Source organism: Rhododendron vialii, chromosome 6a, assembly GCF_030253575.1.
Source record: "Rhododendron vialii isolate Sample 1 chromosome 6a, ASM3025357v1".
Classification (NCBI taxonomy): Eukaryota; Viridiplantae; Streptophyta; class Magnoliopsida; order Ericales; family Ericaceae; genus Rhododendron; species Rhododendron vialii.
The window spans coordinates 39,412,117-39,439,823 of NC_080562.1; the positions used below are offsets into that span (position 1 = coordinate 39,412,117).

At 37.7% G+C, this 27,707-nt stretch overlaps 2 protein-coding genes across 6 annotated transcripts in view; one reads left to right on the forward strand and one right to left on the reverse strand.

The window, feature by feature from the left end:
• LOC131330905 (peptidyl-prolyl cis-trans isomerase CYP37, chloroplastic-like) overlaps positions 1–10,755 on the reverse strand; it is a 49,622-nt gene extending 38,867 nt beyond the window's left edge. Inside the window, exons 1-13 of one of the 3 annotated variants that reach the window (XM_058364657.1) lie at positions 10,484–10,755; positions 8,767–9,027; positions 8,596–8,685; positions 8,111–8,206; positions 7,284–7,391; positions 7,072–7,121; positions 5,389–5,491; positions 5,050–5,103; positions 4,389–4,538; positions 4,173–4,295; positions 3,909–3,958; positions 3,690–3,780; positions 3,381–3,583 (exon numbers count right to left, since the gene is read on the reverse strand). In XM_058364657.1, coding sequence (XP_058220640.1) covers positions 3,572–3,583; positions 3,690–3,780; positions 3,909–3,958; positions 4,173–4,295; positions 4,389–4,538; positions 5,050–5,103; positions 5,389–5,491; positions 7,072–7,121; positions 7,284–7,391; positions 8,111–8,206; positions 8,596–8,685; positions 8,767–9,027; positions 10,484–10,657 — 1,362 coding nt within the window. In that variant the 5' untranslated portion in view covers positions 10,658–10,755 and the 3' untranslated portion in view covers positions 3,381–3,571. Of the gene's footprint in view, positions 1–3,380; positions 3,781–3,908; positions 3,959–4,172; positions 4,296–4,388; positions 4,539–5,049; positions 5,104–5,388; positions 5,492–7,071; positions 7,122–7,283; positions 7,392–8,110; positions 8,207–8,595; positions 8,686–8,766; positions 9,028–10,483 lie in introns of those variants that run through there. The other 2 variants (XM_058364658.1, XM_058364656.1) reach the window with 2 other exon arrangements.
• A 1,870-nt stretch (positions 10,756–12,625) lies between these two features.
• On the forward strand, positions 12,626–27,525 carry LOC131330267 (trafficking protein particle complex II-specific subunit 130 homolog). Of its 3 annotated transcripts, none has more exons than XM_058363796.1 (21): positions 12,626–12,904; positions 14,966–15,195; positions 16,520–16,701; positions 17,216–17,399; positions 17,743–17,833; positions 18,205–18,365; positions 18,917–19,006; positions 19,113–19,274; positions 19,654–19,715; positions 20,263–20,353; positions 21,554–21,717; positions 22,016–22,229; positions 22,570–23,115; positions 23,229–23,441; positions 23,648–24,038; positions 24,138–24,228; positions 24,323–24,407; positions 24,560–24,752; positions 25,941–26,239; positions 26,821–26,914; positions 27,003–27,525. In XM_058363796.1, exons 1-21 carry the CDS (start codon positions 12,841–12,843, stop codon positions 27,176–27,178), a joined length of 3,783 nt encoding a protein of 1,260 aa, XP_058219779.1. In that variant the 5' UTR covers positions 12,626–12,840; the 3' UTR covers positions 27,179–27,525. The 3 variants fall into 3 exon arrangements, with proteins under 3 accessions (XP_058219779.1, XP_058219780.1, XP_058219781.1); XM_058363797.1 differs by having other exon boundaries at positions 26,824–26,914; XM_058363798.1 differs by having other exon boundaries at positions 24,560–24,747; positions 25,939–26,239.
• The last annotated feature ends 182 nt before the right edge of the window (positions 27,526–27,707 follow it).

The following is a 27,707-nucleotide window of genomic DNA, read 5'->3' on the forward strand; positions in this document are numbered from 1 at the left end:
AGAAGTTAGTACCTTACGAGGTTTCAAAAAGTAGAAATAATTTAGTATCAAATTTGAGTTGATATCATTTATGTTACATTCACTCTTGGTTTGAAGAATGAAAAAAGAGTTTTTCCTCCCTTTTTTGTTTGTTGTTTCATTAAAATCTAAACCTAAAAGAGTAAGATTGTAAGAACAACATTTGAAACAAATTTAAGCACACCAAGTCACCAGCCAGTACTCTGCATCAACCAAAAAACTATTAATCTAAGCACATCAGTCAGTGTTCTGCATTTAACAATATAAGTATAAATTTAAGCACATGTTAGTGCTCTGCATAATAAATGAATACTTATGAGACTCCATAGTATGTAGTATTATATATTGGTCGTGTGTTATTGGTCCAGTGGTCTTGAATTTCAATTTCTAATAAGCTTAAAAACTAAATTAAAAAAGCCCTAAACATAGTATAAAAAGTCCTAATTAAAAAACACTAATATATAAATACTACTTCCAAACGAAATGCAATAAACTATTGTGCATAACATATTGTCTTTGTCTTGGGCAAGAGAATATAAACAATAAATATGCATATAACTATGTAAGTCAGAGTCGGCTGCGCTTGGACAAATACTCACCGAGATCGAGTCAGTCACAGTCGCAATTACAAGGGCGGAACCAGTGAAGGGCTATGTCGAGTGTGGAGTCAGTTACAGTCACAGACAGCTGATCGGAGTCGAGTTCGGAGAATCAGTCCAGTCCGGCCACAGCCACAAATTGCCGGCTGCGTTTGTGGAAATCAACAATAAGGGGAAAGACGATGTCACAATGGGGCAGGTTTGTGTGAGATTTGAGTCTATGGAGCTGATAATGCCAAAATCATTTTTATTCCTACCAAAACCCTTTTTGCTTCTATCAAAACTCATTCATTGCATGACTTAATTGTCATTCACTATACCACTTACTTTACGAAAATGCCCCTTCAAAACTAGAAGATTATTTTTGTTTACGTCTCTTCTCAAATTACCTCTAGTTTTGCTCGTAAATTGCATTTTTGGTTGATGTTTAATTTTTGTTTGATTCTCTTCTAAAATTTGCTCTAGAATTTGCTCATGAATCCTTGCATTTTTGCTTGGAAACATGGAACTGGAAAACGCATTGCACTTGTGGGATTTTAAAGGGTATTTTCGTAAAGTAAGTGATGTAGTGGAGGGCAATTAAGTCATGTAATGAATAAGTTTTGGCAGGAACAAAAAAGGTTTTGGCAAGAACAAAAAGGGTTTTGACATTATCAATTCTCCGAGTCTACTGAGTGTTGAGTTTGGCTGAATGGTATGCGGGTTGGGCTTGAACAGGTTGCACTGGTTCGAAAATTAACTGTTGCAATGGTCACGCTTGAACAGGTTGCATTGGTTCAGAAATTAACTGTTGCAATGGTTCAAAACTCGCATTGGTTTGGTTTGCTTTCGAAAAATCATGCAGAAACTGTTACAAAAATTGCATTGGTTCAAAACAAAAAGTAGAAAACAAGCAGTATCTAGATAGATTAGATGATGACCTTTACGCTCCTCATTGCCTTGACATTTAAGCTCTATTTCACACCCTGCAACAACCATCAATATTGGGTGACAGTCAACATAATCAATTCAATCGCCGTTCAAAAAAAAAAATTAATAATAATAAAATTCAAACTTCACCTAGGGACATTCACATTTGCGTAAATCTTTGACATATGGAACATTGTTTCACCTGCTTAATTCATAAAATTTACCCACAGAAAACAAGCAGCTTGAACCAAATATCATTTTGTTTTTACAAAATAAATTCCTATTATTTAGAATCCCCAAGTGGGCATTCTGTAGTATATTCAACAATATCTTATTAGCATAGTTGTAGAATCGTACGATTCACGATTTGTATCGTACGATTCGATACGATTCGGTGGGTAATCAATACGAATAGGCTGCCGAATCGGAAATAGCTGAGAATCGTAAGTGAATCGTTGATTCACGATTTGTATCGTATGATTCGATACGATTCGGTAGGTAATCGATACGAATAGGCTGCCGAATCGGAAATAACTGAGAATCATAAGTGAATCGGTGAATCGTTCGATTCACTTAAAATTTCCGAAATTCATTTTTTACTCTTGTTTTGCTTCTTTTGTTATTTGAAAAGTGTTCAAACATTTTTTTAAGGTCTAGTGTTGTTATATGTTATCTTTTGTCTATGTTATGACTTATACGGATAGATAATAAGAAAATGAGATTTATTATGAGAGTGAATCGAAAATGAGGAAGATAAATGGAATATAACAACCCTATAGACCTTTTAAGGGTTTGTTTTGTACTTATAACTCTTTCATACAAAAAGAATCATAAGTGGGCTTTACGAATCATCATCTCTTGGTAGTTGCAATAGAAGCAACTTACCTAATACTCCACGTTATTATCAAATCATTATTTAGAAGAAAGTTTTTATTTATTTTGGCCTAAATCTTTCATTTGTAGTATATATTGTTGTTACCCTAATCAATAAGCATAGATTTCTATGCATTATAGAAGTCATGACCGAATCAAAGCGATGCACGATTCGATTCACAATTTGACAACTATGCTTATTAGTCGAATACGTTCATGTTGGGGGTTTTCAAGCGAAAGAAGCTTAGTGATTCTCTGTCTCCATAGGCCCTAACACCACAATGGGTATTCGTTTAGACATCTCACTCAGCGGTGGCAGAATTTCCGGCCAATGCCGAGCCGGCTTCGTAACATGTCAACGGCTTAGATTGGTTTTCCGATTCATTTTTGTCTTGATCTCAGCAGAAATTCAATTAGACAGAAGAGTTAAAATTCTTTTCACCTTAGGTGGAAACCCCATGGTTTCCACCATGCCTTGCGGGCCCCACCGTGCATTTTTTTCATTAATCTGAACCACTCATCTTATAAGATCCGTAGAGTAATATATTGATACAAAAAATCATGTTTATCTGATACCAATAGGTATGTCAAAAATTAAATTTTAGTTTATAAAATAGACAGCTATGGATAGTTTAACTTTAAACTTATCTAGTGTCGATTTTTAAAACCAAACTTTGATTTTTTATATATCTATCCATGTCTGATAAAACTGATTCTTTTGTGAATAGATACTACTCTGTGAGCCCTACAAGATGAACGGTTCAGATTACTACAATATACGTATGGTGGGGCCCACAAAACTTGGGATTTCCACCTAAGGTAGATAGAATTTACGCTCCATCTAAAACAGGATACTCAATTCGGGGCTTGTAAATTTGCAACAATGTTCACAGGACCTGAATTCTTTTTTTTTTGTGTGTGTGAATTGGCTAAAAATTCTAGCTGATGAACAAGACTTAGTAAAATAAAAAATAAAAAATAGAAAGAAGAATGAAGTTAGCTACATTGGATGTCCAAAAATCAAAGAACAGTTTACATCAGATGCACGTGCAAATTTCAAAGGGATGTAAAAGCTATTAGCTGGCAACATTTCCCATGGTTATCAAAGGGGCAAAAATATAGTTACAGGCATAATTCCACATGAAGAAATTACCAATCTACTATTAGGAACTTCACGTCAAAGCCTGCACAGAAAACCAGGATGAATCTGAGAAGTTGACAACAAATTCAAAAGAACAGGAGAGCGTTCCAGTCCAGAAAGACAGCAGATTAACTCTCAACCGGGAATACCAGGCGATCTTGACCCTCCACTAGCTTTGCGGATCGAATCAGATCCCCGGTTTTAATCTCAGGAAGAGTTTCTCGTCCAACAGTTGTGTATCTACACATTGGCATGGGAAGTTTCATAAAATGCAGTTAGCTTTACCTGACTGAAGAAAAGCAAGATTTCAAAAGGAAATAGGTAAAAGGATGCATAGATCGGCTATTGCTAAGGTAGTCAGGACATACCCAAAGACAGAAAACTGGCCCTCATCAAAAGACAACCCACCTAAGCCAGCCTGTTGAATCCGGATCTCATACAATTAATACTAGGAAATTGATTTTTGAATTGGGAGCTCCCCCCCCTTTCGCTAGGGTATATATAAGGAAACAAATGATTCTGATGACAAGCAATGAAGGGTTTGAAACCTTCACGTTGATTTCAATACTACTTTTTAGTAAAGAAGCTTAAGACTTTCAATCCAGCAAGAAGTGCCTTTGAATGCTACTTACACTTCTCTTATCATAAAGGTAAAAGAAAAACTGATATGGTGATGAATACTCCTCTGAAACGTCACTGTGAGCCATGGCAACTGCACCATAAACAGATAGTGGAAGCACAGGCAGCTCTCCATCCTGCCAAAGTTCAAGTTTCAACTTCACGTGCTGGAAATATATACATTTTATATCTGATTATAGACCCTATAAAAATGTGAAATATCAACAGACCTGCACACTGAGAGTTGTTTTGTACAGTGGCTCAAATTGCCCAGATGGCATTATCTCCAGGGGAACACTATAACCACTGTTCTTGCTGTCTGAGAGAATTGCTTGGTTAATACAACTGAGCTTCACCCCATTGTAAGCCCCGTCGACCACCTAAACCGCAGTTTGGGTGGTTTTCAGTCATTTCAATTGTGCAAATTTGTATCATATAAAAACAAAACTGATTAATAACCTCAACAGTCAATCAAAAGATTTTTCTCTTTAAGGCTCAATCCACTTGCCATGGGTTATGCTTTGAGACACAACACAAGTACCATTTCCTGAATTTTCAAACTTACAAAGACCAGATATTTGTAAAAAGAGTGAGTTATAGAGCTTGTCCCACATCAGTTAATAATCACCTCCAAAACTAGTATATGAGCCTGGGCGGCCTCTCCACTCCTTGCCAACTGGTTGTGAGTTAGATGCTTTAACAAAGCTCTTAACCAGTGTTCCATTCTTTGTTCTGAAAGTTCACAACAGTCTCTCTATCTCTCTAGGAAGAATGTTTCCTTGTTAGGTACAATATTTTGATGTCTGATGGTTTATTTCATTCCAAAAATTTCCTACTGTGTCAGCAAAATGTTCAAAACAACCGAGGATAAGGGAGATTTCACTACCTTACCAGTTTTGCAAAGTTCCCTGCAGTCAATGGTGCTGAATATCCATCTAAAACAACCTGAATACATGTTTAATTATCAGCTCATCAGCTTAAGGCATTTGCTAGTGTTGTATGACCAATGCATAACACACATTTTTCAAGAAAAAATTCCCATTATGGAATAAAAAATGAAAGAAAGACAAATGTATAGCTATGTGCTTTGCAAAACATTACAACATCAGTAAACCTAAAGAAGGCAGGAATGGAGCTCAAGCGACAACTGTCCATACAGAAAACCTCACTGACCTAATTGACATCTTAGGACACGAGTTTGTCGTTGAAGAACATGGGATTTCATTTTACCTGAATTGTGGCTGTTTTTCTTGACTCACCACCAGCTTCAGGAGAGAATGTTGCACCATCACCTTTCTCAATGACTAACTCTACAATTCCTCTCCCTGTGAGCCTATGGAGTTCAGTAAAGCATTAATGACCAAGGTATGAATTAAACTGTACCTACTATGTTGTTAGCCTCTATAGGGTGTTTGAATGATCCACTTGTTCAAATAGTCCACAGTTGTTAGAATCAAGCATAGAAGCCAGTATGAAAATATATCATCATAAAAACGAAAATAACATTGAACAAAGCTGATTTTTGAAGTACACTAATCCTATCATATAGAAATTATGATGGAAAAGAGATTAACCAGTTTAAAGGCCGTAGGTACAAGTGAATCGTTTCATGTACTATTAAGATTGGACATGTAATTTTGTTTCAATATCTGTGAAAACACAGCATACTAAGTGCTCGAAGCTTCTAGTAGTTCTCTTTCTTCTATCTTCTCTGGATTGCCTAGGTATATGCATGTGATGAGCACATTTCTTCTCCCTCGAAAAAATCCTCAAGGATCATGATCCATGGCATCAGTGGCGGACACATGATCTGTACTCAGTGGTGGCTCAAATTACATGTATTTTTACAATAAAAAACGAAAAATATAGTCTATAAATAAATATTTATACTTACTAGTTCTGAGAAGAAGATGAGATTGTGTACACATATAATCGTATTTAATTTTATAACCACAACTGAAGAATGGTCGATAACTTGCCAATTTAGTGGGTTTTTTTCTCACATATATATAGAAACTTCATAAAAAAAAAAACTCAAAAGACTAACAGGGGCCAAGCCTATAGAACTTTTCCAAATTAACCTGAAATTATAGTATAGTTAGTTGGACTATTGGGAGGTGTGCAAGGGCCTGAGCCCCCGCTTGCACCCCCCTCAGTCTGCCTCTGCATGGCATGCTGTAAGATAGGCTCTACACTGTTGAAAAGTACTGTTTCAATAACAGAACGAACCAAGACAGTTGGTCTAATGGTTGTGTAACAGCAGTTCGTGATGTGAGGTTGTGGGTTCAAATCCATTGGAAAGGAGTTTAATATCCATTGTGATCGGTTGGGATGGGCAAGGGTCAAAGTATGTACTTCTATTGCATAACAAGGGGAAAAAAAGAATAACAGAATGCAATTTACTCAAAAACTACTAGTTATACCTCAAGGCCTGAACTGAAGAACTCAAGGAAAAGATCTACGAGTTATTTGAAAGAAATGAGGTAAATTGGAGCTGCTAGATATAGGAACCTCTAGTTACAAGAGTAACACAATTTGCTGATAAAGAAAGAATCTGGATCGCGTGCGTCGACACAAATATCTGTCATGCGTGATTGGCACACAAACACGCATGGCCAAGGGTTCATGTCCCCTGTAGTATCTTACATTTGATTTCTCTGGTGTGCACTGGAAATATAATTAACTTCCACTTCAACTTAACTTTTGTGATTAGTACCGGTTACAGATATAAGTATCAAAATCATCAAGGGCATGCTGCCTGATTACAAACAGGACCTCCACTTTAGCTTATTGCCTCGTCAAACATCATTTGGATACTTTAATAGCACATAAGATCACTTCTTGTAGATGGTATGATCCAAAAATCAATAAAGTGATTGTAATATAACTTGAGAATCCGTAGAGATGCCTTACCTTGGATATTTCAAGTACTGCTGAGGCAGCAAGAAGGACAACCCTGGGGCCTTTAAAAAAAAACGCTTTATATAGTATATTACTTGCAAGTTGCAACACATAAAGCAATGAAATTCCAAGCACAGATAGCATCAATATCCAGTACATAACATTTCGCACCTTCTAGTGGCGTAGAAAAATGACTCTAAAGCACAGAGAAGCAACACGGTTACCTGTAACAGCTCCAGTTGTGCAACAGCATCTAGTGAAGATGCTAGACCGACTGATACTTTGTCTGGGTCCTTATCCTTTATGCACTCAAGAAGAGTTTTCAATCCTCCCTGGCCAACGCCACACAGAAATTATAGCAACACATTGATATATTACTCCCTCCTTTCCAAAATGGATGACCCAAACTACTATTCAAGCATATGACAAAATTATCTCTGTTTTTCAAGCTATAATGTTTTACACATGCAATATGGATTTTGTTTGATAGAACTCATTTAGTTTTATTAAAAATCATACAAAGTAGTATTATAAATTACAAAATCTAGATGACTTTTTGAGAGGTGTGAATAGTTGCTTTGGCCATCCATTATGGAACGGAGGAGTAGCATTTTTGTGTAGCCAATTAATGGATAAAGCCAATGCGTGCCAAAACTGAGACTAAGCTTCTTTATGGATATCAAATCGCAGGGAAAAAATGTTTCTCATGCTTTAATAGAGGCTTCCTATCAATGCAATTGTGAAGAATGTAAGCCACATAAGAAAGTAAGGGTAGTTTGTCCAGCATCCATCCTAGATCGCACTGGCTCCCAGAATAAACCAGGAATCTACTTATCATCACTTTGAATTCAGCTTGGGTTCCCATTTAACATACCACCCCAAAATCATTGTCTTCTAAATGTCATGGAAATTGCATCAACTTATCATGAAAAGCAACTGGAGCTGGATAATAGAGCAAGTTTCAATGAGTCCAGGAAGTCAGAGTGCATACAACATTCAAGCTACTAGTGCTTTTCATCCAAAGGAGCTAAATCTCTTCCTTCCAAAGTACCTTCCCATCTATCAGTGAATCATACAACTCTGAACCCTTTTCCCTCAAATCTGCTGGAATGCTAGCTATGATAGAATCCTTGTCATCCACTGCAATCTGAAAATCAGAAAAAGATACATCCGGATATAAGTACATACCTACATATGTTAATGTATATATTGAAAGAGGGAGAACAAGAAAATTCAGATTTAGGCATGCATTGATTTGCCCCACAGTGTAATTCATGCACAGCTTCTTTAGCGATTTTAAACATCCACAAGTAAATTTTGTGGCCCGTAATTTGTGAATGTAGAATAAGTCTTTAAAAAAAAAAAAAAAGGCAATAAATCATAATGACCAAGAAATATGGAGTCCTAAACAAAAGAATACAGAATTTGCCATAGTGGGGTATCATTCTCCAACATAACTGACTGGCTTATAGTCCAAAGTTATCGATTAGCAAGTTGTTTCTCTACACAGATTGCTCGGTATAGGATAAGTGATACCTTTAGAGCTTTCTTCACGTTGCCCTCCATTGTCCCAAAGGGCTTTCTCTGTGGAATCCTTAACAAGTATGAGATGTCCTCCAGAGAATCCTAAAGGAAATAGGAAATTAGGTATATTTGTCACTCTGTAGACAGTGGAATTGTAGATGTACATAATGTTTTGAATATGACCTGAATAGTTTTCATATTTGTGTTTGCTGGGATAGCCTTTCTCAAGGCTAGTTCCCCTGTTCTAGGAACTTTAGTGTCTGGAGAATAAAGCACTGCTTCAGCAGAAGAAATAGACAAAGAATTCCAAGCAGTGAAAGGTAATGGGGATGCAATTTGAACAAAAAAAAGGATCACGGCAATTGTGCTCTCAAATCTTTTAGCTCCGTCTTTCAAAGTTGATGCACAAAAGTTGGACAAAATTTTGTGCTTCCTGTTGACATCCTGCATGATAACAAATCATGAGTTGGAGCTTAACAGGAAAAAGTACATAATTCATCCAATTATAAATATTCCAACATTAGTATTTAAATTTTCAGACGCTTAGCTGTTAAAAAAATGAATCAATTTTCCATTTTACAGCAAATGGAATTAACCCAAAATGAGAGGAGATTGTCATCACATAACTGTTGCCTTGTTAAGAAGTTTTCTTTTCTTTTCTTTTCTTTTTTTTTTAACTCAGGGTGTTTGGGCTAGCTTACGCGCACCTCGACTAATCTTGGGAAAACAGTCCCACCGTCCACTAGGGTTGCCTTATTTAGCATAAGGTTGATAAGCAAGTAGCTTAGATAGATGTAGTGCTAGAGTAATCCATACAAGTGGACCAAAGCAAATACATGTATGTGTGGTGATACTGCACCACCTTTCCTTCCAGTTCACATCTTCACCATTGTAATGATTGCATGCAAAAGGAGAAAATAAAAATGCTTTTGAAAGCCATTACAAAAAAAAATACTTTTCCGAGCCCAGTCTCCCTTAATGCAATGTAAGGAGTAACCGATAGATAATGCAACCCATCGACTCTTTTTAGAACTTAAGGAAATAAATGGAATAGAATGGAAAATAATTAAGAAGGAAATGAGAGAGAAAGTTAGAGAGAAATTAGGGGAAAATTTGCATTTGTATTTGAAATTTCCTCTTCTCTTTCTTTAAGAACCAAACAAGGGAACACTAAAGTTTTCTCTTCCTTTCCACTTCTTTCCACAAGTTCCATCCAAAGCCAAATTATTATGGCAGCATTTTACCACATTGAGTTTCACCACGACAACATTGGGAAAAAAAAAAAAAAAACCATTCCCAGTTTGCCAAATGCGAGTGTCACCATCCATTGAAGCCTCAGAGGGTAATGTGTGGCAATATTATCAAAAGAGATAAAATTCAGACAGTGATATTTTGTTCAAAATGATTCTCAATGCTTCAAAATACAGACTTCACCCCTATTCCTATATCTAGAAAAGGATCCTAACCAACCTTAGCCAATCTCAGCTAATTACGGCTACCATAACTAACCAATTAGAGCTGGCAGAAGTGACCAATTAAGTACTTAACCTAGCTAACTAACCATTCAAACAGAAAAACCACCTAAGTCTAATAAGTTGGGTTTTTACCACATTGTGATGATGCTGAAATTAAACTCTAAACTGGTTCAAATACTACATACCCGTTTGACGTATTGACAGGTTTCATTTCAACGTATTATGTGCATTAAGATCACTCATCTGACTTATAGTGGTTCATTAAACTCTTAATCCCCTTTCGACCCTTGTTACCCTAAAGACCAATAGGATCAAGAAAATTCCAATCCAACAGAACAATGCATTACTGAATTTCCAATTATCCCCCAAATACAAGCACGAAATCATCAACAAACAATAAGCAGTATGATTAGATTTGAACTAACCGTCGAAGGGCTTTTTGGAAAAATGCAGCAAAATGTGGGGCGAAAGAGAGCGCTTTTTCTACAAGTAGGGTTTGATTGAAATAGGTGGCTGCGTTGCTGTGTAAGAGACGGATTGAGAGAGGTAGCGATAGAGGCCTTGTGAGATATGAAGGCGGAGGATAGAGGAAACGCCATGAACTGTAGTTGGGGAAGCTATTTTGGCGCGCCACATCCAATCTCTTATCTGTTAGGAGTAACTTCTTCTAGCCTTCATCAAATGTCTATTGTCCTGGCAAATACTAGTAATCTTGCGTGTTGGTCCAATCCTAAAGTAGGTCACACGAGCCCGGGGTGCATGCAATCTTGCGTGTTGGTCCAATTGGACCGTTCATACTCAACAATAGATGACTCAGATTTCATCTCGTTTATATTATGGAGCGTAATTGAGTAATGAAGTATTTTTGTTAAAAAGCAGCTTTAAAACTTTTGATTACTAATTTTACTTCTAAAATTTTATGTGTATTTCTTCTCTAGATTTTTTTAAAAATATCTGAGTACTTTTTCCTTATTTTCCCTCCGGTGTCTATCCCTGATCCTTTAAAAATTAAATCATGCAAGGCATTTGTCTCCATTCTTTTGATTTACTTTAGTGAAGTGTTTTTATCATTTTTTCATTTCACTAGTAATATGTAATTTCTATCTATCTATTAGTTAATATTAATTTACCCATTACTTAAAACTGAATTATTGTTCTATGACAACTTTTAAAATTTTAAAAGTGTTACTAAAAGCAAAAGGCTTTTGATTGAAAAAAAAGAAGGGAAAATGACGGCCCATGACGTGTTTTGATAATTAATACCTGTCAATGACATACTAAGAATATTTTTTAATGTTGAAAATATCCCTGACGGATATTAATCATCAAAATACATCCTTAGCCATTATTTTCCAAAAACAAAAGGAAAAGAATTCGAGTAGAGTTGTAATTGACCCGCCTCGAAGGCCCAACACAAGCCCCACTTTGACCCAACTCCAGCCAGCCCAATTCCCACACAGTGAGAGTGGGCTGATCCCGTTTCGATGAGGGGTTTGCCTAACGAGTAACGAGAACGGACCAACCCCAAAAAAGACGGGAGTTCAATAGGAGACCCGAGACTGGGAGTAGGAATGCAAATAAACTGAGCAACTCGTGAGCTCTGCTCAACTCGTTAACGCTTAAAATGAGCCGAGCTTAAACTTATATTTTCGGCTCATTTACTATGGAATTCAACTTGTTAAGGGAGGCCCGACTCAATTGAAGAGACTCGTTTAGTAAATGACTAAGCTTGGTTTGTTAAGGGTTCGGCTCGTTAAGACTCGAGTTGAGCTCGAGCTCAAGTTTTTTGCTCATTTAATCAACGAGCTGAGCTCGAGCTCGACAAAACTCGATTTGGCTCGATTTGTTTGCAGCCCTTACCGGGAGTGCAACACACATGGTGGCAGTAGGTAGCAGTCAGACAACCAGAGCAAGCAGTTCTTGCCAATATCATAAACCTTTCGATTCTGTTTGTTTAGATTTTGAGGGATGTTTTAGGGTAACAAGTGAAGAAATAAATAGAAAAATTAGAATAACAATTGGAGAAAAAGTTAGTGGGGACTGCATACAGAGAAATGAGTTGAGTCTAGAGATCCAAAACAAAGAGAGACGAATCATATTCAGTTTGGCATTTTTGTCAAGGCCTCATGTTCTCAATCCTCGTTGTCTTGTACTTTAATAACACCATCACTCCCGCTTTCGCACTCTCATTCCACGTGCTTTCATATTCCACTTTCTCAAATAAATACTTAAAAAATAATGACTTATTTTCAAGCTTAAAAATAATAAGCTTATGAAAATAATTTTTCAATTTTTTTTGCAAGGTTTGATAGATCTCGATGACATCTATTACGCAAGATCGATATTGTATATTTTTTGATTCTCGATAAACCTATTATTTTCAAGTTTAAAAATTGTAAATGAGTACTTACTACTTTTTTAATACTTTTTAGAGGGGGTAAATTGGAAGTAGATGATAGCCATGCCAACGGACGGTCACAAATCGCTTATTGGGAGAGTCCAAAAGAGGACTAATCGTGTGGTTCAGATCTCATGACCCAACCCCGAATCATCAAACCTAAAGAGGGCGCGGCGCACCTGATCATCGAGATGTGAATCTCTCTCACCATGGGAAGAAGAAACCGCGACCTCGACGACGACGCTGGTAGTCTCCACAGTTAAAACCTCACTGTTCACAAACCCCTTCTTCGTTTAGTCCCTCAGATTTACAGTCCCTATAAATTGTCGAACCGAATCTCTCCCTATTCTCTCCAAATCAGCGCATGGTTTCAGTGGATCGATCATGGCGAATTTCTTGGCTCAGTTCCAGAGCATAAAGAACTCGAGCGATCACCTCGTCGTTGCTGGTATCCTCTCGCTTCACACATCTTTCATTCGGATTTCTCGACTTATTTACAATATCACATTCTACGGATCTTTATCGTGATGACTTAACTGGAAAATGTTGCTCTACATTACTGTATCAGTTTTTGTGCTGTTTACTTGATTACGGGAGTTTAATGACCTTTTAGAGTCAGATTTGATCCGAAACGGATATAACAGTGTCGTCGTTCTCTGAGTCACTTGGATTCTTTTAAGATCATTTTCATTGCTCTTCAGTGGAGTATGAGCTTGTGATGTCTTGCCATGTACAAAGAAGTTGTTAGGTAGCGGAACCTGCTGATGAAACGAAACTTCAGGCGGTTTGTTGTCATTTCCTTTTTCATATTGGAAAAGTAATAAGAATGAGCGGTGTTATGCTTTTTAACATCCGAATTCGGTGGATGACGTGGTTCCTTTATGCCTAGGACACTGGAACATCGAACCATGAATGGGTGGTAATGTATATACACTAGGAAAAAGTGTGCAACGATCGTAGGAAATTGCAAGCAAGTCATCATTGAGCGACATATAGTGATGAAGTCTTGAATTCTTAATCCCTTGTCATAGACTCATGAGGAGATTGAACTCTCTTGGAGATTCATGCATCGCGAACATCATGTGTCTATTGCTCTTGTAAATAGCTAGTTACAAGTTTCAGTAGTAACTGAAAAAGTTAATGTTTTAGGAAGTATCTATTAAGATGATACTGTTAACTGAAGAGAAAATTCAATGGCTTTATCGGCTCACTTGCATGTCATGTGTCACTCACAAATAGATGCATTTCCCGCAGGGCCTCAAGCATTTGAGGCAAGGAGTCCCAACTTATTAGAAGTCCTTTGAGTGCTTAAATAAGTCGATGATTTGAGGTTTTTTTTTTTTTTTTTTTTGGGGGGGGGGGGGGGGGGGGGGGTGGGAGGGGGGGTGTTATACAACTTCTGCAAGTAGTAGTGCGATGCAAATATGAGGTCTTGTGTGATTAAGGAACTAGTACTTGACCACTATGGGATCATAGAGCTACAATGGCAACTTAAGTGGCAAACGTGAAGGTTTACCGGGAAACAAGTAGTGTCGAATTGTGCAAAGCGCCCAGTCCCTCACGAGGGAGGTGATATATAGCCAATCTGTCAGATTTCGTGAGATACCTTGAGGTTAGAGGTATAACAAAGGTGAGATGGCAAGACGACAAGTGGTTTCAACTGCTAGAGTTGTTGATTGGCCACAAGATGGGGTCACTTGCGGTACGGTGGGATCAAACTCAGGCTGATGTCTATGACTATGAGCCACAAGAAATGAGCTAACTGTAGGAGGGAGTGCTGCATGACGAGCGATTTCTTGTCAGCCCCACTCTGAGGGTTGCATTTCAGATAGTGAACTAGATTGGTTTGCTTAGAGAGCCTAGCCCTTCAAGTTTTGTTTGTTCTTTACGCGGGTATAAATTTCAAAAATGCAGGCCATAAAAAAAGGGACACACTGTGCATGCTATGGGGCTTGTTGGCACTCCTTTGTGAGCTAGTGCATTGTTGTGTACTGTCAGTTTCAGTCTGATTTTATCTGTACACAGGATAAAATGGTTATTCTTGTATCAGTGCATTTGTTTTTCATGTTTCACCATTTCTCTTGCTACGGCTTTTTTTTACTTGTAAGATAAACTATATTTCTGTTGTTTGTCCATCTGAGAAGCTTGGGTTTATCATTCTTCCCTGAATTTACCCATACTAGTACTAAACAAGTAATTGGTAAACCTATAGATTTCTTTTTATTGTGTTCCAGATGTTGTCCCACGTTGTTTGCATAGCCAAAGTTGTGACTTTCATTTATTTTGCCATTTGTGCTCACTAGAGTGATCTAGGTTATTTGCTTTTCAAGAACCTTATTGTTTGTACAAGTACCAGTAATCTGTAGGACAGCTAGTTTGGAAGTATGTTCCTATGTAACACACACACTCAAATCATAGAAGGTTAGATCGTCTGTTCTTTTGTCCTTTTGCTGTTTGTAACTCTGATCCAATCTTAGAATTTCACCATCGAATATGAATTGCTTCGTAGTTGAAGATGTCAGCGACTTGTGGCCCACTGTAAAGACGGGGTTTGAGGAGCGTTTGCCATTCACAAGAGCTTGTTTGAATAACAAGACACGCAATCCTGTTTTTGTGGAGAAACTGCCCTTGGAGTTTATATTGACAACAGATTCAAGACTTCGTAGTCGGTTTCCTCAGGAGCAATCATTATTTTGGTTCCGAGAACCATATGCAACTGTTGTTCTTGTTACTTGTGAGGTAACTGGCTGTCTCTTTACTGTTAACTGGACATTTTAGAACTTCTTACTTGCCTAGATGAGATAATGCTACATTAGCTCGTGAACATGTTATTTATTCACGTGCAGCCCTGTTGAGACTAACAAATTGTATTGCACAACTTGACAATTCTAAGGCTTCCATTTTACATGATTTTTTTCATATTTTTGGAGTCACTTCTCAGTTCTGGGGTCACTGTGCTCATAATATAAGGTGGAAATTTTGACATTGATTGCAATGCTTATTTCATTTGATCTAGAAACAAACAGTTTTAATTGCAAATGCCTTCAGGCAAATCAAGGAGGTTTAATATTCACCAAAGCTGACGCCATTAGAATGAGTTTTTCTGACCTAACTAGTTACATATTGAGCAAATACCTCCAAATTATAGGCAAGTAGTATCTTCTCTGTCAATTTCAAGTCCCATAGTTTCCCAGCCGAAAGAAGTGTATTTGACTTGTCATAGTTGCTCATTCCTTTGCATAGATACTTTTGATTTTCTTCTTTCATTCATAATCTTGGTGCAATTACACAGGAAGAAGATTGTTTTCGCTGGATTAAATTTCCATTTTTCAAACTTCCTGACTTTGAAAATCAGTTGACAACTTTTGCTTATAACTGTCCCCCACGGGACACCCCATAGGGCTAGCTGACTAGGCCACATTTCCCCATTAAGACTCAAGTTGGAGTCTCCTTAACTTACCAATGGGAAACTTTAGCAACTTGTTATTTTGTTTTTTCAACCTTTAACTTTGGAGTTTGGTGATTGTGAAAAGACTCCTTCTGTCATGATCACATAATGCCTGCAAATACTATCATGTGCAGAACTAATAACTTTATATCCTATTTTTCTCTGAAATAATCTTTTGATGGTAGAAAAAATAACATAGTGAATGATTTTAGTTTGAAGTTGTGTTAGAAGGATAAGGAAAAAGAGAACATTTTCAAAGATATTGATTCGACCTAGGAAATTTTAGCTTGATGCAAAGCACACGGAGATGATCTGGTGTTGTGGTTTCATTCTTTTTTTTTATCGACGAAAATCAGTAGTGTTAGAATAGTTAGATTAGCACCTTGGAAGAGGTTTTGAACTCCTGACCTCCTTTCTCCTAGCACCTAAGTGCATTCCTGATGCCTTTGGTCATTCTTCCTTTTTGCAATGTTGGAACCAACCTAGGAAATTTTAGCTCGATTCTAACCACACCGACATGATCTACTGTTTTCTTCCTTTTTGCAATGCTGATAGGTTGCATGGGTTTTTATTTTTCTGTTTGCTAGAGTCATAATCTTTTGACGGTTGGTGTAGGATCTTGATGAGTTCAAGACAATCCTTAAACCGCGCTTGAAGCTCATTGTTCAGAATGACGAACGGGAGTGGTTTATTGTGTTTGTGACTAAGGCTCCACCCCACAATGATCAGGCTGTCAAGCTTGCAAAGAAAGTATATGCTAAACTCGAGGTTGAATTCAGCTCAAAGAAGAGGGAAAGGTAACCCTGCAGCTGCTGATTGTGTAGTTTACACTTTTTGCTGAAGTTGAACTATGCATTGAGTTCTATTGACATATAATGTCAGATTTCGTCATTGAATGTTGTAGATAGTGCAGTAGCTTGTGGTCTAATACTCAAACTGTTTGACTTTTCTTGAAACAAGAATGTAAATCATCCTGTTGTCCTATGTTATTATCGTCATTGCTGTGGCTTTTTTCTTATGGTTTGTTCTTCATTCTAATTTAAGTATTTCAATTAGCCCCTTCGACTTAGATTTTTAACAGATATTTTCTCCAAGTCTCTTCTATAATCTTGACCTTTGTCTGGTCAAAACGATAAAACATGTGGCTGATGGCTATTATGGTTTACTAAACTGGAATTAAGAAATCTAACAAACTTTTAACGAACTATATCAATATCAAGGTGCAATTTAATTTAAATATATGTTGGTGCAAGAGTTTCGTTGAAGCTTCTTATTCCCTTCTCTAAAGCTCCAACCAAATGCCTCACTCAGGTGCTGCAAGCTAGATATACACGGACCTGAAGTAAATTTCTGGGAAGACTTGGAATCCAAAATCATGGAGTGCATCAGGAACACACTTGATAGGCGCATTCAGTTTTACGAGGATGAGATTCGCAAGCTCAGTGAACAACGCTTTATGCCAGTTTGGAATTTTTGCAACTTTTTCATCCTGAAGGTAATTGAATCCTTCGACTTATTGTCTGTGTGGCTTTGCCTTTTCGTAAGAAGTAAATTTGTGGGTTATGTGTACTGTTGGTTTGCATGCTTATCTTTTTTTTTGTATGAACTGTAAAGGATTTTTTAGTTTAAGTACCTTTTGGTCTAATATACATGGAAGAAAGAGCATACTTCCTGCTTAAAATAAGGCTCGTGTCTGATACTTAGAGCCCTTGCAGCCCCGCTTTCAGGAGTTTCCAGAAACAACCTTGTTCAGAAGTGTTCTCTTTCTTACTTGTCCCAAAAAAAAGGTGTTCTGTTTCTGGAGTTGTTTTTTCGTAACATTTTCCTTCCGTATACAGGAAAGCTTGGCTTTTATGTTTGAGATGGCTCATCTCCATGAAGATGCATTACGAGAATACGACGAACTGGAGCTCTGCTATTTGGAAACAGGTGCCGAATCCATACATTACCTAGTGCTTCATTTCTTCTGTCAGCATTAAAAAGAAAGAATTATAATCTATCAGCTACCGTAATGAACTAGAGCTCTGATATTTGGAAACGGTGTTAATGCATGTGTTCCTTAGTGCCACAATAATGGTCTAGCTCTAGTATATATAGTACCGATTTAGCCATGCTGGATTATTAAACTCAAAATTACAGTCTACCAGCAACTGTGATGAACTAGAGCTCTGATATATGGAAACAGGTGTAAATGCATGTGTTCCTTGGTGTCTCAATTGTGCTCTTGCATATAGTATGGAATGAGCTATGCTGGATTATTGACCTTAGCTTTTCTGGTTTACTTTTTCCATGTAATGCAGTTAACATGACAGGGAAACAGCGGGAGTTTGGTGGAATGGACAAAGGAGATGATCAAGCTGCACTGCTAAAACCGGGAAACAAGCCATTAACACAGATTGTTCAAGATGATTCATTCAGAGAATTTGAATTCCGACAGTATCTCTTTGCCTGCCAAGCAAAGGTTGGTTTTAAATGAAAGTAGTAAGACCAGATTTCTTTTTCCAAGTGTGGAGTAGTTATTACATAGTAAGAAATTAGATTTCTTATTGCCCAATCAAGAGAAGTTACTATATTATCTCTTTGCTTAGTCATGTGCAGTTTATGGAATGTCGTCTTTCCACACTAATGATTCTATAGATGATGCTTACAATTGAATTTCGTTATGGCTCTTGGGATGCCGTGATTCATCTCGCTTTAGTTGTGCTTAACATATTTTATCAAACTTAATTCTACTGTTAACTTACATTGGCATTGAGTTGCATTCTATTAAATTCAGATCTGTATTCATTGAACGGATGATAGCTAAATATATTTGAGTCAGTTTTTGAAGAGGTAACAGTAGGGTTAAGCTAATTTTTTGTACTACTGTCTTCCTCTTCCCCTTCCTTCGTTGCAGGGGTGGTGGGTCCAAAAGGTGGACCTACCTCGGAGGGTTTTCTCATCATAAAAGGAAAGTTTTTAGGATTGTTGATTTCCTGTATGTGTTTTCATTTCTACATCTCAACTTTGTAGCTATTATGCAAGCTCAATCGTCCATTTGAGGTGTCATCGCGTGGTTATCCCTTTATAATCAGCTTTTCAAAGGCATTGGCGGTACATGAGGTAATTGACGTTGTTGTCTGTTAAAGTGAGTTATGCTTCTTTAAGCTTCTGTTGAAAGGTTATTTATTCTGATTGGTTTTACTTATATTCTTGGTGTTTGTTGCAGAATATGTTACCCTTCTGCATGCGTGAAGTTTGGGTAATAACTGCTTGCGTGGCTTTAATCAATACAACTACTTCCAATGATAGTGATGAACAAGTGGCTCATGATATAGAAAAAGAGTTTTACCGCCTTCAGGGGGACCTTTATTCACTGTGCCGGATTAAGGTAAACATTGCATGCCTTACAAGTGACTTTTTGAACTCCATCCTTAGTGTCATCTCTTCAATTAGATGCATAAGCATAACTTAGTCGATAGGAGCAAGCAAAACTTTTTCCAACCAAGGATTGAGTTTGAAGGAGAAAATATATCCAAGCATGTTTGTTAGAGCCCAGGATCTTTTAAAATATGCTGATATTGTATTCGAAACTCTTTTTATTGCACGAAATCTCTTGTAAGATCAGCAGGTCATTTAATTGTTGTTATTTCTTTCCCCTTTGCACTCTTATAAAGAATTTATGGAATGCCTTCTGCATATGTCCTTTTCTTTCTACCATTCTAATACTTAAATTACTGCTTATGTCTATGTATTCCCGTATGTGGCAGTTAATGAGGCTTGCTTATTTAATTGGATATGGGTCAGATATAGAAAGAAGTCCGGTCAACAGGTAGAAACACATTTTTTTCCCACAAATATATATATATATATATATATATATATATATATATATATATATATATATATATATATAGAGTTAGGCTCCGGTGAGGGATTCCTCATTTTATTAAAATGCGGGACTCCCCTTCCCGGTTGAATTTCGATGATTCGAGCCGCTCAAAGTGATCAGAACGTGATTTTAAGGGTCCCTTGAAAGAAATCAGCAAAAAAAATAACCGGGAAGGGCTTCATCCGAGCAGTTTTCATTGAACGGTTCAAAAAAAACTGCTCGGATGACGCCCTTCCCGGTCATTTTTTTTGCTGATTTCTCGCGGGGACCCTTAAAATTACGTTCTGCACACATTGAACGGTTCGGATTTTCAAATTTTGATCGGGAAATAAAAGTCCCTCATTTTAACAAAATGAGGGATCCCTCACTTGAAAATTCCTCTATATATATATATATATATATATATATATTTTTTTTTTTTTTTTGTTCTATTGAAAGCATCTCCCAGAAGTTACCCTTCATGCTAATATGTTTTTTGTTTGAGCAGTGCTTCACTCAGCATGCTACCCTGGCCTAAGCCAGCCATTTGGCCTTCAGTCCCTCCTGAAGCATCATCTGAGGTATTTGTGAAAGAAAAGGTGAGTTCCTAAGTATTTTAGCATGTAACTAACAAAAGACTTGTAAGATGAGTACTGCCATACGTTGAATTAGCCTTCCTTGTGGTGTTAATTTTAAGGATACCTCTGTTATATAGCTTGATAAATACTACATTGTTGTCCCATTTCCTAACATCTTAAGCTTTTGGAATAATTGGTAATTTAACATGATATCAGAGCTCAGGTTAGGAGGGGTCTTGGTTCAAGTCTCTCTGTTTCCATTTGCCTCTTGTTTGCATTATGCTTCTCTCCTTTTGATTCTATTTCACCATATGTCTAGAGGTTTGCATCGTCACGTGCTCGATGGGGTTGCACATGTGAGAAGGTGTTAGATTGCTTGACATAAAAAGTTTCGCTCATTTCCTAATAGCTTAATATTTTGGGACAACTGGTAACTTATCAACCTCAACGGATACTTTTGCTTCTTTTGTAATTAACCATTCAACCGGCATGTCGTTTGTATAGGATGTGAAGTAACTGAAGTCAGATGAAGAAAATAACTTCGTATGAAAGCAAGTATGATACTCAATTCAAAAGAAAGGATGTCTCACCTGTAAATTGTAACTGCTACGACAAGTGTCCCATTTTATCTGGGCTACAGGAATATATTATCCTCATTTAAAAATGATGCCTTAAGCCTGCTCTTAGTAGCTTCATCCCATCAGCCTTACCCTTGATACCTGAAGGAAATCAGTAAACAGATACATATGATAATATATCGCAGTAAGGGTGCAATGGTTAACAGCTGTCACCAATGAGGACCTAAGATTATATCTGATTTAGTAGAAGGATCAGTTTGTCCCATGCTTTCTGCTTTTGAAAATGATGCTGCTTACCTGAGTAGTGCTTGTGTCCTTCCATTGAATTCTGGGGCTGACACAGTTAAGGTAAAATGTTAATTCAAAATAATATTCTTTATCTTACATTGACACGGAATAATAGTGTATAGAAAGGATTTACGAGACTCAGATTCATTCAGAAACAATAGTTGAAAATTGGATAAGTTTACGGGAAATAGTGGAATGGCTTGAAAAACTGGCAATGGAGCCCTCACCTCAGTCAACGTCAGTAATGCCTTTTAAGTAGTTCTTTTTTGGAAGTTATCCTCGTCGTCACTGTCACTGAATGGCTATGTACCCATTGAAAATTTTATTGCTTATGTGTTTCACCAAATCTGTGCAGCTGATTCTTCAAGCGACTCCAAGGCTTAAGCACTTTGGTATTCAGAGGAAGCCATTACCTCTTGAACCAGCTATGCTTCTTCGTGAAGCTAATCGCCGAAGGGCTTCTCTTTCCTCTGGCAACATGTTTGAATTACTTGATGGTCGCTCCGGCTTTGTTGATGGGTAATTGAATTTTAGTAGTTGAACGCAATATAGACTATATATGCTTTTCAAATTGTTGCATGAGTAATGTGAGCTAGTTTCCAGAGTGTTTTACCTTAAACTGTGTAAATTCTTCAAACTTCTTTGGAAGCAAGCCTTAGCACACTAGTAGTTGATAACCCTTTATATTTTCCGATTGTTCTGAAACTGGGCTCTGGTATTTGTGTCGTTATTTGTGATTTTGTGTTTGCCCGTGTGCATCTTTTCTTCTGATTTCTGAATTCTTCTGGGCCCTTATTCTGTTAGTACATGCTGGCAGCTTAGGTTCAGATGTATCTTCGAGGATGCCCCCATCTACTAAAGCGCATACTCCTCATTTTTCAAGAACTAATTCTTCACCAGGAATCTTCGACGGCTCCATTGATCGACCTATGAGGCTTGCAGAGATATATGTTGCGGCTGAACATGCTCTCCATAGCACAATTTCTGATCCTAATCTTTGGAAGTCACTGTCATCTATGGAGGAGTTTGAGGTAATTGTCAAAAAAGACTTTTCCAATCTTTTTTGTCACTGCAATGCTCTTTTTAATCATGTTTACATCCTTTAATGGGTACTTGCGCAATATTCGGATGATAATTAAGTTGTTTAACATTGAATTGTGAGAAGACCTAGATTCATATCTACCACAAGTTCTTGTTTTTGCTTCCTCGCCATTTTACTCTCTAACCAAATGTTAAGTTCCTAGAGCTTTCCTCATTTTGTTGATGATTCTTATGTATTATTGGCTTCTACTTTGATATTTGTGGGAATCTTTTGACCTGTCTTGGTTAGTGACGTTAATATAAACCATCCTTAATTTCTTGGCCCTTCAGCAAAAGTATCTGGAGCTATCAAAAGGTGCTGCTGATAATTATCATCGTTCATGGTGGAAAAGGCATGGAGTTGTCCTTGATGGTGAAATTGCAGCAGTCTGCTATAAGCATGGAAACTTTGATCTTGCTGCAAAGTCATATGAGAAGGTTTGTGCTCTCTATGCTGGTGAGGGATGGCAAGATTTGTTAGCTGAAGTTCTTCCCAATTTAGCAGAGTGCCAAAAAATCCTGAATGATCAAGCAGGCTATTTATCCTCTTGTGTGAGATTGCTCTCACTGGATAAAGGCTTATTCTCAACCAAGGAGCGTCAAGCTTTTCAGTCAGAAGTAGTCCGTCTTGCCCATAGTGAAATGAAGCACCCTGTGCCCCTTGATGTGTCTTCCTTGATTACATTTTCTGGCAATCCTGGGCCACCATTGGAGCTATGTGATGGCGATCCTGGTTCCTTATCTGTGACTGTTTGGAGTGGTTTTCCTGATGATATAACTCTTGAATCACTCAGTCTAACCCTAATAGCTACGTATAATGCTGATGAAGGTGTTAAGGTACTCGTTCTTTTTGGTTTGTTTTATGCAACGTTATTTAATGCTGTCACCAGTACTTTTTAGGATGCATCTGATTGACTGCCTGATATTTGATTCTCTATTTTTGTTTTTAGGCTATAAAGAGCTCTGTGGCTATCATACTAAAGCCTGGGCGAAATACAATCACCCTTTCCCTACCCCCACAGAAACCAGGTTCATATGTCTTGGGGGTTCTTACTGGGCAAATTGGTCACTTGAGATTTAGATCTCATAGTTTTTCTAAAGGTGGACCAGCAGACAGTGACGATTTTATGAGTTATGAGAAGCCAACGAAACCCATCTTAAAGGTATTGTTCATTTTTAATAAATATCATAATTGTGCTTTGTAATGATATATCTTTCGATGAGGACGTGGAAGGTATCGTCCTCCCATTTTAGTTTACATGACATTTTTAATAGTATGGCCTCCTACTTAATGTGTCTAGTAGTTGTTTGTGACTAGGAACAACATTGTATATTAACAAAAGATCTTACAACTCATTTCCATTATTAGGTGTTTAAACCAAGGCCTCTGGTAGATCTTTCTGCAGCTGTTTCATCTGCTTTGCTCATTAATGAGCCTCAATGGGTTGGAATAATTGTTAAGCCAATTGACTACTCCCTTAAGGGTGCTGTCTTGCATGTTGACACTGGTCCTGGTTTGAGGATCGACGAGTCTCATGTCATTGAAATGGAGACTTATGGTGACGTTTCACAAACTCCAGCCAAACTGGGTTACTCGGATGATGCTAGAAATAATGGTTCTGCTGTTACTGAAGAATGTAAGCAATTAACTCTTAATGATGGCAGAATAGAGTTGCCAGAGTGGGCTCGCAATATAACTTCTGTCCTGTGGATTCCTGTGCGTGCTATAAGTGAGAGTCTTGCTAGAGGAACAAATGCAGGTTAAAAGAATACTAAGCATTTTTCGTGGTTTTCATGTGCTTCTACAATTTCTTTTTTCAAGTGCTCAAATAAATATGCCACAACTCTTCTCTGGGCAGCTGTTCCCCCCCGACAGAGTGTTGTGGATGGATTAAGGACGATTGCACTGAAACTTGAGTTTGGAGTATCACATAATCAGACATTCGAAAGGTACTGCTATTCTCCTTCCTTTTTCTTCCATATTTCCAGCATCTATTGTAGATTAATTTTTCTTGGGCCGAGTTTGATTCGCATAAATGTGCAGGACCCTAGCTGTGCATTTTACCGACCTTTTCCACGTGAGTACACGTGTTGCAGACAAATGCAATGACGGTACTTTACTTCTGCAGGTATCTTTTCCTCCTATACCTTGTCGTTTTGGCCAATTTTTGCTTCTGAAAATGTTGTTTGGTGGTGTTAAAAACTTCACCTTTTTAAGTTCAATTCATGTCAAATCTTTAGAATGCCCATATTTTGTGTTCATCTTTCATTCTTCTTCCAGGTGATGCTGCACTCTCAAGTGAAAGCATCATTGACCATCTATGATGCTTGGTTGGATCTTCAAGACGGATTTTCTCACACTGGACAAGGTGATGGGAGACCAGCTTCTGGTTTCTTCCCTCTTGTTATTTCCCCGACGTCCAGAGCAGGAATGCTGTTCAGTATATGCTTGGTGACTGAAGTTGCTGAAGAAGGTATGCCCATTTCATCTTTAGCTTTATGCATAAGTTATCAGTCATTGATTAAGCTATATAAACCAAGAGTTATGTATTTGACAAATGCCATGGGATGTGGTCCTGTTGGATATCTTGATTTGGAAATTTGAGGCATCAATTGTAGAAATGTTACATAATGCTCAAAGTTCATGTTTACATATTCATGGAGGTGCAGTAATGAGTTTGGCCTCGCCAAGCAAGTACTCTGCATTTCAAATTTATGGAGGTAAAAACATTTACAAATTTGTTTGCCTCAGGTTGTGCATTACTTGCTTATCCCATACTTGTTTTCAACTCTGGTAAATCTAACTTCTTAAGCAAAGAAGCAGTTAGAATATCAGTTTCCCAGTCTATCCCTCGCTTTTGCATGATTAGATATGTTTTCCTTTATAAAGGATAACATTGTAAAGCATACAATCACACACCTTGGTTTTACAAAATGGATGGAAATTGTGGGCCATCTAGAAATGGTTAAGGTGACAGAAACATTGGACAGAAGGAGCATTTTCCTTACTGAATTTGTGTTTGACCTTAAAGCTTCAGCATGTGGCAATGTCACGTTGCTTAGAATATCAGTTTCCCAGTCTATCCCTCGCTTTTGCATGATTAGATATGTTTTCCTTTATAAAGGATAACATTGTAAAGCATACAATCACACACCTTGGTTTTACAAAATGGATGGAAATTGTGGGCCATCTAGAAATGGTCAAGGTGACAGAAACATTGGACAGAAGGAGCATTTTCCTTACTGAATTTGTGTTTGACCTTAAAGCTTCAGCATGTGGCAATGTCACGTTGGGACAGCAGCACAGCACCTTAGAAAGTTTACCATGTGAGCATCCATTTCTTGGTACAAAGATCATAAGGTAAATTTAAATTTGATCCTTTCCCGGACAAAGAGTTAACTCGTACTCATTAATTTCACTAGGGAAAGGGTTTGGGGATCAAACAACTGGAAATATTGGACTTGCCAGAGTGTTAAATACTAGCATAGAAGTTGCAGGACTTGACTTAATTTGTCTTGATGCTTCCTTAAGGGCATGATCTCTTTCCTTTATCCTCTTGGATATGATGGGTGGAAACCAACAGGGATGCTTTGCCACTCATCAATTTAAGTGTTCTCTTACTTTTTAATGCAAGAAGACAATACTTATCTTGGTTTTACAGATGAAGCCAAGGCATCGTGTCCAGATAGTGTTCTAAATATCAGATATGGAATAGCGGGTGATAGAAGCCTTGGAGCGCACACCCCTGTAGCCATGGAACCCAATGGTGTTGAGGATGCTACACAATCTCTGATCTTCAAGAGTGCTCTTGTTTTACAGCGGCCTGTCCTGGACCCTTGCCTGGCAGTTGGTTTTCTTCCTCTTCCTTCAAGCGGTCTCAGAGTTAGGCAGCTTGTCAACATGCAGTGGAGAGTTGAAAGGTTAAAGGATTTCGAGGAGAAAGTGCTTTCTGACAAAAATGTAAGCCAGAAGTTTTTCATTTTCTTCTATTTAGTGCTTCAATTCGAGAGTCAGTCAATATCTCATCATCTCTAAATTGAACTGAGTTACCATACCAGTGGCTGTCAGCGCCAAATGAAATAGCCTTTGTCATTTGAGTAAAAAATACAGGGTTGACTTAATTATGTATTCGCTATTCCATGTCAGCTTTTCCAGTGGGATAGCTGTAACTGTAAGTATCTGTAAGTTCCCTAGGATGTTAATATATTGTTTGGATTGCAAGAAAAGAGTAGTGAAGCGAAAGCGACATTAACACATGCAAATAAAGCAAAGACATTCAAATCTGTTTGAAAGTGGACTCAAGAGAGCCATAAGACAAAGATGAAAGAGAACGACAACTGAGCCCACAAAGAAGAGATTTCGGACTTTTCTTACTTTGCATTTTCAGAGAAGAAATGTGCGTGTATGGCATAATTCTTCTTCGCAATTCTGCATATAGGCATTTTGGAGCTGCAAAGTATTAACTGTGTACAGCTTTGTCATTTGTAAAAAATACCGAAACCGTTTGATGAGTATGAGGGATTTTCTCATTTCTTCTCCAGCAGGATGAGGTACTATACGAAATCAATGCCAGTTCAGAGAACTGGATGATTGCCGGAAGGAAAAGGGGGCATGTTTCACTCTCCACAAACAAAGGTACCTGAGTCACTTGAGGATGATTTTCTTTTTCCACATATTAGAAACAATCTAATTTGTCCTTCCTGAAATTCTCGTACACCGACAGGTTCACGGATAGTTATCTCGATAGTGTGTGTGCCACTGGTTGCGGGATATGTTCGTCCCCCACAACTACTGCTTCCAAATGTAGACGATGCAAATATAAGTTGCAATCCTCCCGGACCTCATTTGGTCTGTGTGTTGCCTGCAGCTCTCAGCTCCTCTTACTGCATACCAGCATGATATATATACTTGAGCTCATTCTTTTTGCTTTACCGGATTTGGTCTTCCAGTCAATGAGAAACTATGCGTTGGAGGTAAAGTTATCATCTTTTAACTCACCCTGAAATTTGTAAATTAGTGTGAGATTCCCATTTTTTGCATCTATTTGGTCTGTTTTTGGCGGTTATTTGAGTGCTCAAGCATCGGCTGCTAGGTAATGTCTTGCCTCATGTACAGTGTATGTTGAAGTTGTACAATAGTGTAGTAGAGGTTGGAAAATATGAGCATGTCTTTTATATTTCCTTGACACTTGTGATAGACACTGTTTGAACAGAAAATAAAAATACCAAGAAAAAAAAAGGTTCTTACTTTGGGTGGTTGAGTAAAGGCATATATTGTGTTTACATGCTACTGTGTTAAAAGACGTTTTTTGTTTTATCTTGAATTTTGTTATCTTGTGTCGAAAGACATGTTTGATTAGTCAAATCAATGTGGATGGGGCCTAGCAAGGTTTGCGACTTTGCTTTCGTTTCCAACTATGCTAGCGTGA

Bases quoted from the DNA above. Each gene is read 5' to 3' on its own strand.
- LOC131330267 (XM_058363796.1), top strand. From the start codon at position 12,841: ATGGCGAATTTCTTGGCTCAGTTCCAGAGCATAAAGAACTCGAGCGAT. The intron at 19,716-20,262 runs GTAGAAACACAT...TTGTTTGAGCAG, and splicing joins GAAAGAAGTCCGGTCAACAG to TGCTTCACTCAGCATGCTAC. The intron at 24,039-24,137 runs GTTAAAAGAATA...TTCTCTGGGCAG, and splicing joins TGCTAGAGGAACAAATGCAG to CTGTTCCCCCCCGACAGAGT.